Genomic DNA, 14,988 nt, shown 5'->3' with positions numbered 1-14,988 from the left:
CTGACTTCTGTCTGTCATTTTGAGAGGAAAACTATTACTCTTGTTGTTGTTTATTGACATTGTTTTGTCCTTATGCTTTGGTTGTCTCAATTCCTTGTTTTTCTTACCTTGATTTTCAATAATTTTACTTCAATGTTAATAAGCATGATTTTTTAAAAATATTTTTCATGTTTAATGTTTTAGAACTTCCTGAACTTATCCTTTCAGTTTTGGGAAATTCTATCCTGGTTTCTTTTCAAATATTGCTCCTCCCATTCTCTCTTTCATCTTCTTGTAGGAATTCAAATCTCTGTTTATCAGCTCTCTTTTTGGTTTATCTTTGCTCTCTGATGTTCTTTTCTGTGTTTTCTTTTATATTTTCTTTCTATACTTTGGCCTAGATTGTTTTTATTGCCCTACTTTCCAGTTTCTCATCTTTCTTGCTCTTTGTCAAATTTGCTACTAATACATAAAATTTTAATACAATTTTTGCACATTTTCTCTTCTATTTTTAAATATTTTTTTCAAATTCCCATTTAGTGGAAGCTTATATTCTTGTTTTATATTCCAAACATATTGATCATAATTATTCTTAGGCCTATATTGGATAACACACTTACTAGTTCAAGTATTCATCTATTTCTGTTTTCTTAGCTTTCTTCTTCTCTGCTGTGCCTCAACATTTTGATCTAAATCCAGATATTATAAGTTGCATCCTGTATTCCCAAACATTGTCTCTTTCCAGTTCTGGAACATTGCCAAAATCTCTCTTGCTGGTGTGAGGTGTGAACCTCTTCAAAATTCTTGATTTTCCTCTTCCTGCCAAGAAGTGGCAAATGCCTTTAAGAGGAAAGTGACTCCAAGACTGCCATCCAACTTCTCTGCTCTTACTTTCTCTCTGAGATCTTGGCAGCTCCAAGTCTACCTTACTTCAGTAGCTCTCTACTGCTTTAATCGGATTTCTAAAATATTATTATTCAATAACTAATCTATTATAACCAGAAATAGATGTTATGAGATTATTTTCTCATTATCTGCCGTGTGCCAGATTGGTAGTAACTGCTGATAGTGTGTTGGTAATGTGCTTATATATATTTTCTTCTTAAGGAACTAGCATTCTACTACTGACGTAGAATCCTACCACATGCACACATAGGTTGTTAAGTATTTATTTTGGAGGCATAAAAAAATGTACTGAGGATGAGCTCAGAGGATGAGCATCTTAACTTGACCTAGAGGTAGGAGTAAGGAAGGTGAATCAGAAATTCTTTCTAGAGGAAAAATTCTAGAAAGAAATTTCAAAAATTGAGAGTTGGGCCATAAATTCTCATCTACTTCATATAATATAACTTATGTGTCATTTTTATGCTAAAAAGGTAATGTTCATTGCTAATTAAAACACTAATAGAGATGAAGCATTAAAAATGTGTTTGAGAATGTAAAATTTAATTTCAAATTTTAATCATGGCAATTGATTTCTCCATAGGTGTTCAAAGTGATGAATATCCCACAGATCAGAAATCCTTCTCTGCTACCCCCAGAAAAAATGCCTGAAGCCTATTCTGCAAAAATTGCTCTTTTTGGTGCTGGTCCTGCCAGTATAAGTTGTGCTTCTTTTCTGGCTCGATTAGGCTACTCTGACATCACTATATTTGAAAAACAAGAATATGTTGGTGGTTTAAGGTAATGCCTACATTTATTTCATGTTTGTAATGTCAAAAATGATACAGTAAAACAATTATGAATATTGTTGGTGCATAGTCATGTAGAAACTTGAGCTCACAGATGGCATTTTAAATGTTCTTATTCCAAATGCTCAAAATTTGATTATGTTCTTTACTTTAAAATTTGCAGTTGGCTTTCAGCAATATTTAAGTATTTCTCTGTCTAGTTCTGTGGGTTTGAGACAAATTTCTGGAAAACATTTTTTTATTATAGGAACAAACCATAGAAAAATTATTGTTCTATCCCTGAAAATCTTTTCTTTAATGGAAGTATATCTGAAAATCATGGATATTATAAATGAGGGAAACCTGGCTCCATAGCATATTGGACCATTAATTTTGTTGTCTAGATAAACATGTCCTACTCACATATTTTCAGTGTAAAATATCCATAGTCTTGCATTTGATTATAATTTTTCTCAGAATCTCCTAGAAATGTTCTATTTAAATGTACATATTTGTAGGGTCTAAACAAGTAATAGCTTTGTAATATTAAAATATTACTAGTATTACTATTGTAAGGTAGGATTCACTCACATAGTCATTTTAATTCCAGATGGTTTCATACATAGAAATGGAAGATGTTCACTTTGTATGAGTGACTTTCCAGTGTTTTAATCAAGCTTTAAAAATGGAGGGTTTTTTGTTTTTATTGTTCTTGTTTAAAGTAAATGGAATCTTGGATATGTATTATATTTATTATCATAAAGAAATAAAATGCATTATTAGTAAGGAGTAAGGAGTGGATATTCCTTACGTATATAATCATTTTTTATGATATTTTTTCAAAGTGTGTAATGTGACCATTTAGAATATCTATTTATGAACTTAACATTTTTACATTTTTGTGGCTACAAAATTATTTGATAGACAATAATTTATCCTGTTTAATTATCATAAAATAAGTTTAATTACATTATGACTAAAGTTTGTGATGTTTCTTATGTTTTCTGACATTCATAAATATGTGGTAGTAAACGTACAAATTTCAATATCAGTTAACCCAACATAATAAGAAATTATTGATGTTTTGTTTTATTTATACAATATTTTGGTATATTTATTGATATAAATATTGATATTTAAGCTGCTGTTAATATAAAACTAGCTATCAAACAAAGTATCACATACTAGGAAAACATTTTAGAGAGGCTGTGAAGCATATAACCTAATTGTCAAGTAGCAAGTATTTTTCTGTGTGGATGTTTTTTTCTGTCAACTTTAAGAGACTGCATATATTTTATGAAATTTTCTAGGAAATAAAATAATGAATTATTTTGGTGGAGGATATACACCAACTTTTAAAATGTCATTTTAATACAGTTTATTAACTGGGAAAAAATCTATTAACAATCTATGTATAAGTATTGTGAGTTTTTTCCACAGTCATACACAACAGGAAGTATGTGAGTGAATTTAAAAAATGTAAGCTTAATTGTTGTATAACCTTGTAGATTAGTTAATATCTCTTTGCCCCTTAATTACATTTTTTCAAAAAGCTTAAAACAGGCATGTTTGTGAATTATTATGTGTTGCCAATTTTAGTAGATGATTATAGTTTTAAAGATCTCTATATTTATTTTTCACTCAAATATATAGACATTACTAAATTGTACAAATTGGCACTAAAACTTTGTTGTCTATATTTGCTGTATATTTTTAGACTGCCCTGTATTAGTAACCAAACGTGTATTTTGTTGTTGTTGTTTTAAAATTTTATTTTCTTTCTTTTGCTTTTGATTCTTCCCAGTATAAAGACAATATGAAATGCTTATTAATCAGTCTCATGTGTACTGTCCCATGGTAGAAGTATTCTGTGTCATTGCTATGAATTATAAAAACTGATATGAAGTTAGCCAGAATTAAAACTGTTAAACTTTCCTGTTAATTTATTTTCCTACTTCCAGATGCCTTTCATTCTCTTGTATCTTCCAAGTGGCTAAAAAATATTAAATTAGATTTGTATTTGAAATCGATTACTTAAAGAGGTGATGTCAGGTTTTATCTTTCCATCTCCTTTGCATCCAAATAGATTCTTTCATCCCTGGTGACTTAGTATCACAACCACTTTTTTAAAAAAAAATCACTAGTTAAAGATATCCAGCATTCAATCCCTATTGTATTGAATACAATCAATTAAGTATTTTTTATACTTCAACAAATTAATTAAATATTCAGTATCTTGCTTTTTCCCAAACATGTATTCTTTTTTAAACATGAATTTAAAAGTGTTGAAAGGACTTGAAAGCATGATATTCAAGATAAAATGTTGTTAAGAGATTGTTAACTATGCATGTATAGTGTACATACACCCATGCTTTCTAATTTTTCTAATTTAAAATTAATATTTTTTTTATTATGGCTTTTGTGCTAGGTAGAATTGTCAGGCCAATACTGTCCTTTGCTTCATTTTTTCAAATATTTCAGTGTTTTCATCATATCTATTGCATTTCATATTGCTTGTCAATAAATAAAAATGTGTTTTTGGGTAAATATTTATTTAATAGGAAATACTCTAATAACATGTATGATATAATACAAATTTAAAGCTAGTAACTGTCCAATAATGAAGAAAATTTCTGAAAAAAAACATGAAAATTTTGCTTTAAAAGAATAGAAAGTATAGGAAGTTGTAAGTAAATTCTATTACACATAAGAAACATGAGCATTCTCTATTATCTCACATCTTTTCATTTTAGTTTTATTCTAATTTGTTATATATGACAGCAGAATGCATTACAGCTCATATTACACATATAGAGTACAATTTTTCCTATCTCTGGTTGTATACAAAGTATATTCACACCATTCATGTCTTTATACATGTACTTAGGGTTCCAGACCTTAAACTATACTACAGAGCAACAGTAACAAAAATAGCATGATATTGGCACAAAAATAAACTGGTAGACCAATGGTACAGAATAGAGAGCACAGAGACTAATCCACATAATCACAGTCATCTTATATTAGAGAAAGGGACCAAAAACAAACATTGAAGGAAAAAATAGCCTCTTCAACAAATGGTACTGGGAAAACTGGAAATCCATATGCAACAAAATGAAATTAAATCCCTATCTCTCCCCATGCACAGAAACATGAGCATTCTAAGGCATTTTTTTTTTCATGTTCTCTGACTGTTTTGAAGGATTTATGGTTGCCACAAGAAAAAATTTCAAAGACTTAAATTGTTAAAATAATACAGAAGAAAAAATGTTTTCATGAGCACAACAAACATGGGCAATAATTATTCCTATCAAACTCTGTTTTCTATCCTTTTATCCTCCTTCTCACCATGCAGTCTTCAAGCATAATATTATTTATTTTTTTCACTTCCAGTTACTAACTACAGGCAAATTACTTATGCTCTATATCTTGCCTGGATTCTCTCTGTGATTCTCTTCACCATAAACTTCACCATAATAATGTTGCTCCTCTTTGTGAGCTTGCCATCTCAAAGGTTGCCATCACTAAAAATATAGGAACTATCTTGATTACTCTTCAATACGATGGCATGTATATTTTGTGAATACTTCTTAAGTGTCTTCTTTCACTTTCTTCTCTATGATGTCCTTTACATCGTATATATCTGTAGGTTTTTTGGCTTCCTGATTTGTCTTTTCAAAGCCATTTTTTTTAGTTTCTGAATCTAATTATAAGTCCATCTATTTGAAATCTTCCAATAACTCCCCCTAATGTAAACAGAACAAAATCCACTAGTTATAGAAAGTCCTCCATAATCTGATATTCACATGTTTAACCCTTCCTTTTTTTCTTTCCTTCCTTCCTTTAATATAGTATAAGACCAACTATATGCTGATCATTCTGGCACTAGAATTATATAAGTGAGTAAGAAAAAGTGCCTAGTCTTGTGGGGTATACATTCTAGTGATGTAGAGATATATAACAAATGAATAAGAAACCAAATATCGACTGTATCGGGTGATTTTTAAATGCAAGGAGTCTTTTTTAAGATGATAGTTTTGATGAGGGACAGAAGAAAATGGTGGAATAAGTACCCTTTCCTGATCATCTCCCTGCAAAAACATCAATTTCAACAACTTGATGTATTCTTGCCATTCTGACAGGCGTAAGATAAATCTTAGAGTAGTTTTCATTTGCATTTCTCTAATTGATAGAGATGTTGAACACTTTTTCATATATTTGTTGATCAATTGTATTTCTTCTTCTGTGAAGTGTCTATTTAGTTCCTTAGCCCATTTGTTGATGGGATTATTTGTTTATATGGTGTTGAATTTTTTGAGTTCTTTATATATCCTAGAGATCAATGCTTTATTGGAGGTGGAGGTGGTAGAGATTTTCTTTCAATCTGTAGGCTGTCTCCTCACATTATTGTTTTCTTGGCTGAGAAAAAGCTTTTTAATTTGAATCCATCCCATTTATGAATTCTTGATTTTGCTTCTTGAGCTTTAGAAGTCTTGTTAAGGAAGTCAAATCCTAGGCTGAAACGGTGAAGATTTGGGCCTATTTTTTCTCCTATTAGCACAGGGTCTCTGTTCTAGTGCTTAAAATCTTTGATCCGCTTTGAGTTGATTTTTGTGCTTGTGAGAGATAGAGGTTTAATTTCAGTTTGCTACATATGGATTTCCAGTTTTGCCAGCACTATTTATTGAACAGACTATCTTCAGTGAATGTTTTTGGCACCTTTGTCTAGTATGACATAACCATATTTATGTGGGTTTGTCTTTTAACAAGAAAGCACACTTTTTGGTTTCGCTATGGTTGTCTTGATTGTGACAGGAATATGCTTTGGTCTATGGTCTTCCATTTAAAACATTAGAAATTTCTTTTTAGTTGACTTGGGCCTTCTTCAATATTTTGTATCATTGTCTTTAATAAAGAAGAATCTTTAACAAGTTCTGTCACCTTGTTTTTGTTCTTCCTAATCTTAGCTGGTAGAATGTGACATGCTTGAAATGCATGCAGTAGCAGTCATGAATTTTATACCTTTGTAGTCCTTAATCACTTTTGTATTGTTTCCACGTTAATTTCTCACCTTGGCCACTTGCTGACAACATTGGCAGTAAATTTTGTATGCTTAGGGGCTATGATGAACAAAAAAATATAAAATTAAACCAAGAACAAATAAAATGGTGGGATTGAGAGTTAGGGTAACATGGGATATATGAGGCTATTGGCAGTTTAATATGGCATACTGTTTTAGGGTAAACTTTATTTTTTGAGATGGTGTCTCATTATGTTACTGAGGTTGGTCTAAAATTCTGGAACTCAGGTGGTCCTCCTTCAGCCCTCTATGTAGCAGGGACTAGAAATAACATAAATCACCACACCTGACTAGTAACTTTTTAATAAGTAGAAGTAAACTCTAGTAGAGATAAAAATATGGCATAGTAAATACTTAGGCCAGTAAAATAGTGGTTTATAGTTATCAAGTATTATGGACTATACATAATTGTATGTAGTATATTTTTATATGATTTGCATCATGCTAACTTTGACCAATATCACCAGAAACATGATTAATGAGTTATGTTATGAAATTTCAATGTCTTTGACATTACTAGATGGAATTTTTCAGTTCCATTGTAATCCTTTATGGTCATTGTCATGTGCAGTCATAGAGAATTTGAATATTCTTAACAGTAGACTACCCAGTTGAAAACTTATAGACCAGGGGACAGTGTCCAAAGTGCTGAGGAAACTTAGGAACACTGCACCCAGCAGTTCCACTTGAGAACACTGCACCCAGCAATTCAATCTTTTTGAAGTGACAAAGAAGTAAAGACGTTCCCAGTTAAGTAAAAGCTGAAGATGTTCATCATTACCAGATCAGGCTTACAAAAATTGCTAAAGGGAGTTCTGTATCTCAAAGAAAATAGTGGTAATGAGTAACATGAAAATATTAAGAATTACAAAACTTACTCATAAAAGTAATACAATAAAATTGAGAATATTCTCATTATGTAATGATGGGATAGAAATCACTATCTTTAGTATATAGATTAAAAGTCAAAAATAGTAAAAAACAACCTACAGTGATTTGTTAAATGTATATGTAACATAAAATGATATAAATTGTTGTATCCAAAAATCAAAATGTGTGGTGACATATACTTAAGGGATAGAGTATTGTGTGTGTGTGTGTGTGTGTGTGTGTGTGAGAGAGAGAGAGAGAGAGAGGGAGGGAGGGGGGGAGATCATTGTTAACAGCTTAAAATAACCTAACTATAAGATGCCATTTGTAAGCCTCATGGTAACTACAAAGCAAAACCTATAATGTGTACAATAAAATAGAAAGCAAAAACTCAAAAGATATTCATAGAGAAAAATCACATTACCACAAAGGAAAATATAGAGATAAAAAAAGGAAGAAACAAATTAACAAAACAATCAACATAATGACAAAATTCTTGATAGTGCTTACCTATCAATGATCACGTTGAATATAAATGTTTTATATTCTCTAGTTAAAATATACAGTAGCTAAATGAATGAAAATAACAGCAAGTAGACTCAATGCTGTTTATAAGAGGCTTATTGGTAAGGACAAATGCTGAAAAGTAAAAGAGTGGAAAAAGAGTTTATGTGCAAATGGAAACCAAAAATGAACTTCAAGTCAAAACTTTAAATAGATACAAATACATCATTATATAATGATACAGGGGTTAATTCAGCAAAATGATATGATAATTTTAAGTATATATGTGCCCAAAGCAGTAGCACTCAAATACAAACAAATATGAATAGTACTAAAGGAAGAGACAAATGACTGCAACTCCTCACTTTCAGTGAAGAACAGATTATATAAACAAAAGTTCATCAACAAAAATCAGATATATATTGCACTGTAGACATATACTGATCCTATTGAGGGTAATAAGCTCAAAGAAGAAATGAAAGACATCAGATTGGAAAGAAAATTATATTGTCCCTGTCTACGAATGACTTGGTCTTATATATTGAAAAACCCCAAAGACCACACCAAAAACCTGTTAGATTTAATAAACAAATTTAGTAAAATTGGAGGATATGAAATCAGTATACAAAAATCAATAGCATTTCTATACACTCACAGCCAGCTATCTGAAAAACATCAAGAAAGTGATTTCACTTATAATATTTATGAAATAAATACCCAGGAATATATCTAATTAAAGATATGAAAGATCTTTAAAAGTAAACATGACAAAACATTGCTGAAAGAAAGGGAAAAGGATATACGTAAAAAATAAAAAGACATCCCAGGTTCATGAATTGGAAGAATAAGTATTGTTAAAATATCCATATAACAAACAATCTACAGATTCAAAGCAATCCCTGCAAAATCCCAATAATTACTTTTCACAAAAAATAAAGAAAATCCTGAATTTTATATGGAACCACAAAGGATTCTGTGCATTCAAAGTAAACTTGAAGGAAAATAATAAAGTTGAATTCATCACACTAACTTCAAAATATTGTACAAAGTCAACGTAATTCAAGCAGCATGGTTTTAGCATAAAATAGCACACAGGCAGTGGAACTAGGGAGGCCAGGAATAAATCCACATATTTACAGCCAACTGGTCTTCAGAAAAGGTGCCATGATCACTCAATAGGAGAAGGACAGTCTTTAATAAAGGGTGTTGGGAAAATTGGGTATCCACAGGCAGAAGAATGAAAATAGACCCCTGTCTCTTAAAAGTTACAAAACCACCTTGAGATAAAGACTTAGATGTAAATCCATAGAACATGACACCACTACCAGAAAACATAGGGAAAGAGTTCCATGGAGTAATAATTCCTACATATGACCTCAAAAGCAAAGGAACAAAACCAAAAAAGAGAAAAAATGACATAAAAATTAAAAGCTTCTGCACACCAATGAAACAGTTAACAACAGAGTTAATGGAGAAAATAACGAAAACTACATATTTGGCAAGGGGTTTTTGCCAAAACTTGCACATAAGGAACTAATAGCTAGAAATCAAATGATTCTATTTTTGAAATGTGCTGAAGACCTGAGTAGACATCCTTAAAAGAAGACATATAGATGACAAACAGGAGTTTTAATGAACTTCTTTTTACTGATATAAAGTTGAAATGAGGTATCACCTCATGCTTTGTAGAATGATTACTATTTAAAATATTAAAGATAGCAAGTATTAACAAGAATGTGGGCAAAAGGGAACCCTTGTCACCCTGTTGTGGAAATTTGATTAGTATAGTCATTATGGGAAATAGTATGGAGCTTACTCAAAAACCTAAAAATATAGTATAGCAATACCACTATACTAATTAAATATTCAAAGAAATTAAAATTAATATGTCAAAGATATATCTTCACTCCTATATTTATTATAGGACTGTTCACAGTAGCCAAGGCATGATTCCAGCTTCTGTCCATCCACAAATGAATATATATAAAAATGTAGTAAATACATGCAATTGAACACTCTTAATTTATTAAAAAATGATATTTTATCATTTGTGACAATATAGATGGACCTGAAGAATATTAATTGAAATGTTTTATGGACAAAATATCAAATGCTGCATAATGTCATTTATATAAGGAATCTAAAAATGTTAATCTGATAGGAGAGAGCAGAATGGTGATCTCCACAGGCTTGGGTGGTTAGGGAGAGTAGGAGATAGGAAGATGTTAATTGCAGGCAGTAGGAGGAGTTTTAAAAAGTGTCTAGAATAGGCAAATCTGTAGAGACAGAAAGTAGTTGAGTAATTGAATGGGGGCAGGAGATTGAGAGAAGAGGATTGGAGGAGAGGCAGGGAGAGAAATGGGGGATGGTTTCTAACAATTATGGGATTTCTTTTTTATTTTTTTTCATTTGGATGATGAAAATATTCTAAAATTGATTGTGGTGATGGTTTCATAACTATGAGCATATGAAAAATCATTGGATTGTACACTGAAGTGGATAAATTATATGCTATGTGAATTATATCTCAATAAAGCAGTTTTTTCAAAAAAGGAAGTATGCCAGAAAATCAATTTATAAAACATGATCTTTACTGTAAAAAATGAAAATGAAAAATAGCACTTTTAGTAGTGTATTTAGCATATTAGTTGCCCAGAATACATTATTTTAAATATGCTTATCCTCTAGTCCATTCAACAAAATTAAAAATAAAACAAAATGTTTTAAACATTAATATTAAAACACTTTAATATTAAAGACAGTTCACACTGTCACTATTTTAAATTTAAATACAAATAAAAACTTTTTGTGGTCATGCAAAATGACAGAATTGAAGTAATTTACATTGTAGCATGTGCTACTCTTTCATGAATTTTGGATCAATTGTCCAAATATTGGTATATACACTATCACAAGGGGGAAGGCATTTGATACCTTCAGGGAGTGGGAATGAGAAGCATTTGTATATGAATCAGCAAGAACCTGTGGCAGCTGTTAACTAGAGATCTCCAAATTAAAATCCTTGTGGAACACAATATTACTGAAGAATGAATAACAAAAACAGGGCAATTTAAAACTTTCATATATGGTAGTAAAACTCTATGGAAACTGTAGTGAGTGTTTTGAATTTTATCACTGCATTGGTTAAATGACTAACTCATAAAAATAATACAAATCAGGCTCATTTTATTAAGTTTTATAATTTTGTTGTCTTAGTTTGCTCTCTTAGTTTGTTGTAAGACATGCTGAGAAAGGTGATTCTCTCACACTTATGCATTTATCATATGTACCAATCATGGGGACTCCATGGTTTCAGGGCAACATGGAGTTCCAAGTAGACCTCCTAATGCCCCTGCAAACTGGATCCTCGTGTTCTCTGGTTTCTCAGTGTTCAAAGTACAGTGATACAGACCATGACTGTTCCTTCTTTATTACTGAGGTTTCTTCCAGGTTAGACAGGACCTTCTTTCTTCTTTCTGGCCAAAAGAAAAGTTGTTTCTGCTTCTTATAACTTGCTATTTTAGTTATTTTAAAAATCAATGTCATTGGCTGCACTAGTGCCACCTACCCATGCACCTCCCCACCACCACACACATATGCTAGTGATATATTTTTTTTTAATCCCTACACTTCCTTTTAGGTCCCATAAAAATCTCAGATTAGGGTTTAGCCATAGGAAGATATACAACCTCACAATAGCTCTGGCCTTATTTAAGATCCTCATTTGGCTCTACTTGGTTTGCTTGGCTCTAGCTTTTTATTTATGGCCCATTGTTTTCATCAGACCTTGATTTTAGTCCATTTTTAAAATCTGCCATAGAGCCTCATGTTGTTTGTGTCCACATACAACCCATAATAGTTAGGAATATTTCTGCTTAGTATTTGAAGGCAGCACTTTCTGTGGCCCTCACAGCCTTCTGAAGAACCTAAAAAGAAAACCGGGGTGGAGTTCATAGGACAGCCTAGGAGAGACTCATCTCTCCTCTAGACCCAAATTCATTCTTAGATTTAATCTTATATTCCTAGCTAGATGGAAAAATTGTGTAGTGTAGGGCTTTCATTTCATACTGTTTAATATTTGGTATGTTTGGTAGCATTGTGCTTGGTACCTTGTTGAGTGTTTGAAATTCGGAAATTAATTTAGTAGTCAAGTTCTTGTGTCTTACTAGTATACTACTAGTATTCTAAATTGTATTCTAAACAAACAGCATGGTAATACATAGTTTCATGTTAGAATTTCAAAAATTTATATGTCTATTTTTTCAAAGTATATTAGTGTGTTTGTATATATGTGTGCTTGTGTAGATGAAACCTTACATATATTTTAAATTAATTTTTACTTTTTAAAATTGTATTATCTTAGGTCTTCATAGAATTGTTATTAAATAAATCAATAAATATTGAATTACAAGTATTGAAATTGCTTTGGACCAATTTTATATTGTTTATAACTGATTATAATTCATTTTTTATATCAGTTTCTATTCTAGCTTAAGTTCATGTATCATTTTGCCATAGCATGCACGTATGCTCACATTATGTGTTATTTAAATAAACTTAGCAGAGAGGCTTATTCTCTTAATACTGATCAATAAAGGTATATTGCACTTTTTAGATTGGTAAATTTCTACTAATACTGATGCTTATTTTTTTTTTCTTTCTTTTTTTCTTTTTTTAGCACTTCTGAAATTCCTCAGTTCCGGCTGCCGTATGATGTAGTGAATTTTGAGATTGAGCTTATGAAGGATCTTGGTGTAAAGGTGAACAAAAAAATATATGTGTTTATTTCTCAAAAATCAAGAAGGAAGCTCTACACTAAGGATTAACAGCAAATGTCATGCATTTTAGGAAAGAACAATTAAAAGCTACACCAGGCAGAAGCAGAAAGATGCTTCCCTTTGCTTAGGGCATTTGTCTGTCTTCTGTCTGAATGCCACTAGCCTGGAAAAGGGCAATCAATAGTTCTCATCTGGCATGCCTGCATGTGATTAATTGTCTGTAAGAAACAAATTCCTAAATTGCTTTAGGGTTTCAGTGCAGCTAATAGAAGGATTTGGATTCTTTAATCACATTTTTTTTTTCATGCAAGTTGTATGCACTCTGAAGCAGTATTCCACAATTTGGAACAATATTTCTTTGAGAGGTTTATTTATTATATGCATCATGTCATCATTGTTAATGTAATAATTCTTTCTGAACATGAGCAGTAAATTAATAGGGTAGAAAGCAAAATATTTTTATTGTTTTGAAAGAAAATACTGTGTTGTTTTACAGATGGTCAAAATGTTTACACATTGTACTTTCAGAATATAGCTGTAGATAATTCTCTTTTAATCAACAAAGAGTTTTTACTCTGGCTTTTAATTCAACATGCTACTATTTGTCTCAAAAATTTTAATTTTTCATATAACACAATAGACTAATAATGTACCATGATTTTCATAATACATTCTATAAATATATTCAGAAAATATTTTGAAAAGTAATTGACAAATTACTTATGGATCTTACATTTACTACTAAAACACTAAATTAAGCAATAAAATGGGAAGCACTCAAAACAGTGTTTTGTACTTTAATACTTACATTTGCATTTTGTTCAACAGTGGTTGGGTTGGGCAAATTTTCACATGTAGTTCTAGACAAAAAGTTCAATAGCAAAAATAGTGTATATATTCACAACTTTATGAAAACTAAGTGTTCAAAACACACAATTTAATGATCATTGTTTACAAAAGTAAATTCTTTAAATGTCGTTCAGTTTGAATTTAATTTCTTAATTCTCATTAAATAAAGAAATACTATTGAACCTTCAAACTAATATACTTAGTGTTACTACCAATGATGGGTGAATCATAAATTACTTTAGGCATATAAAATTTATCTAGTAAGTAATTGAAAATTGCATCCAGTTTTCTCAGGACCAGATATGTTACATAAATCAGAGCATACACATTCTTTGTATTTGAAAACTTAAAAGTATAGAAATAGACAATATACTGAGTATAGAAAATGTTTTAGTTATATTTACTTTTTAATTTTATGGCTTGGTGGCTTTGGCAAAGTCAATATCTTTAGTAGCCATTATTGGTATCTCTTCAAAAATATTCTACTACCATTTGGCCAAAATAGAAATATATCTGTTTATGTAAGTGAGGAGTATCTCTGTAACTATAAGAATCTGATAGCATAGATTGCTTTGGGAAGCTGTAGGAAGAAATTTTCACCATTTTGTATATTTGAATTTTAAACCCTATGAATTTATTGCATTATTGAGAAGAAATGAGAACCTACAGACGTTAAGAATATTTGTTTAGTCACATCTTAGATTGTTCTAAGATGTGAAGAAGAGAGTAGTCAAACTAGTTTTGTGAACAGTGAATTGTATATATATTTCTGAGGAGAGGAAAGCAGAGAGGCTCTTGTTCACTTTGATTTCTCAAATCCACCAATGAGGTACCCTCCCTGCTTTTACGGCCGATTGACTTTAGCCCTTTCAGGTACATTTTTAATAGTGGTTGGCACTTGCAGGCACTTGTCAACCCCTTTCTATTTTCACCCAGATTCTTCTTGTCATCTGCCACTCAACTAACATGCATTTAAAACTCAACAATAATTTCCTGGCACTAATATGATATTTTCTTTGAGTTCATACTCTTTGACTCCTGTGTAGCTTCAGATTCATAAATCCATATATGTATGTGTGAGTGTGTGTGTGTGTGTGTGTGTATATATATATATATATATATATATATTTGGTTTTCAAGGTCTGGCATTATCTTGTTGATTCTTTTCCTTTTATTCTAATAGGTTTGTTTTATTTTTTCAGTAAATAATTATTCAGAATTTACTTTGATAAATCATGAGTCAAAGATAGAACTATCT

The 14,988-nt window shown here is 31.0% G+C and overlaps 1 protein-coding gene across 1 annotated transcript in view; it reads left to right on the top strand.

The window, feature by feature from the left end:
- Dpyd (dihydropyrimidine dehydrogenase) overlaps nt 1-14,988 on the top strand; it is an 822,495-nt gene that overhangs the window by 211,175 nt on the left and 596,332 nt on the right. Inside the window, exons 6-7 of the mRNA XM_046462335.2 lie at nt 1,466-1,662; nt 12,782-12,863. Coding sequence (XP_046318291.1) covers nt 1,466-1,662; nt 12,782-12,863 — 279 coding nt within the window. The remainder of the gene's footprint in view (nt 1-1,465; nt 1,663-12,781; nt 12,864-14,988) is intronic.

This window comes from Marmota monax, unplaced genomic scaffold, assembly GCF_021218885.2.
Source record: "Marmota monax isolate L192 unplaced genomic scaffold, Marmota_monax_Labrador192_F-V1.1 WCK01_AAM20220418_F8-fsc00070, whole genome shotgun sequence".
Taxonomy (NCBI): domain Eukaryota; kingdom Metazoa; phylum Chordata; class Mammalia; order Rodentia; family Sciuridae; genus Marmota; species Marmota monax.
This window is presented reverse-complemented; position numbering and strand designations above follow the sequence as displayed.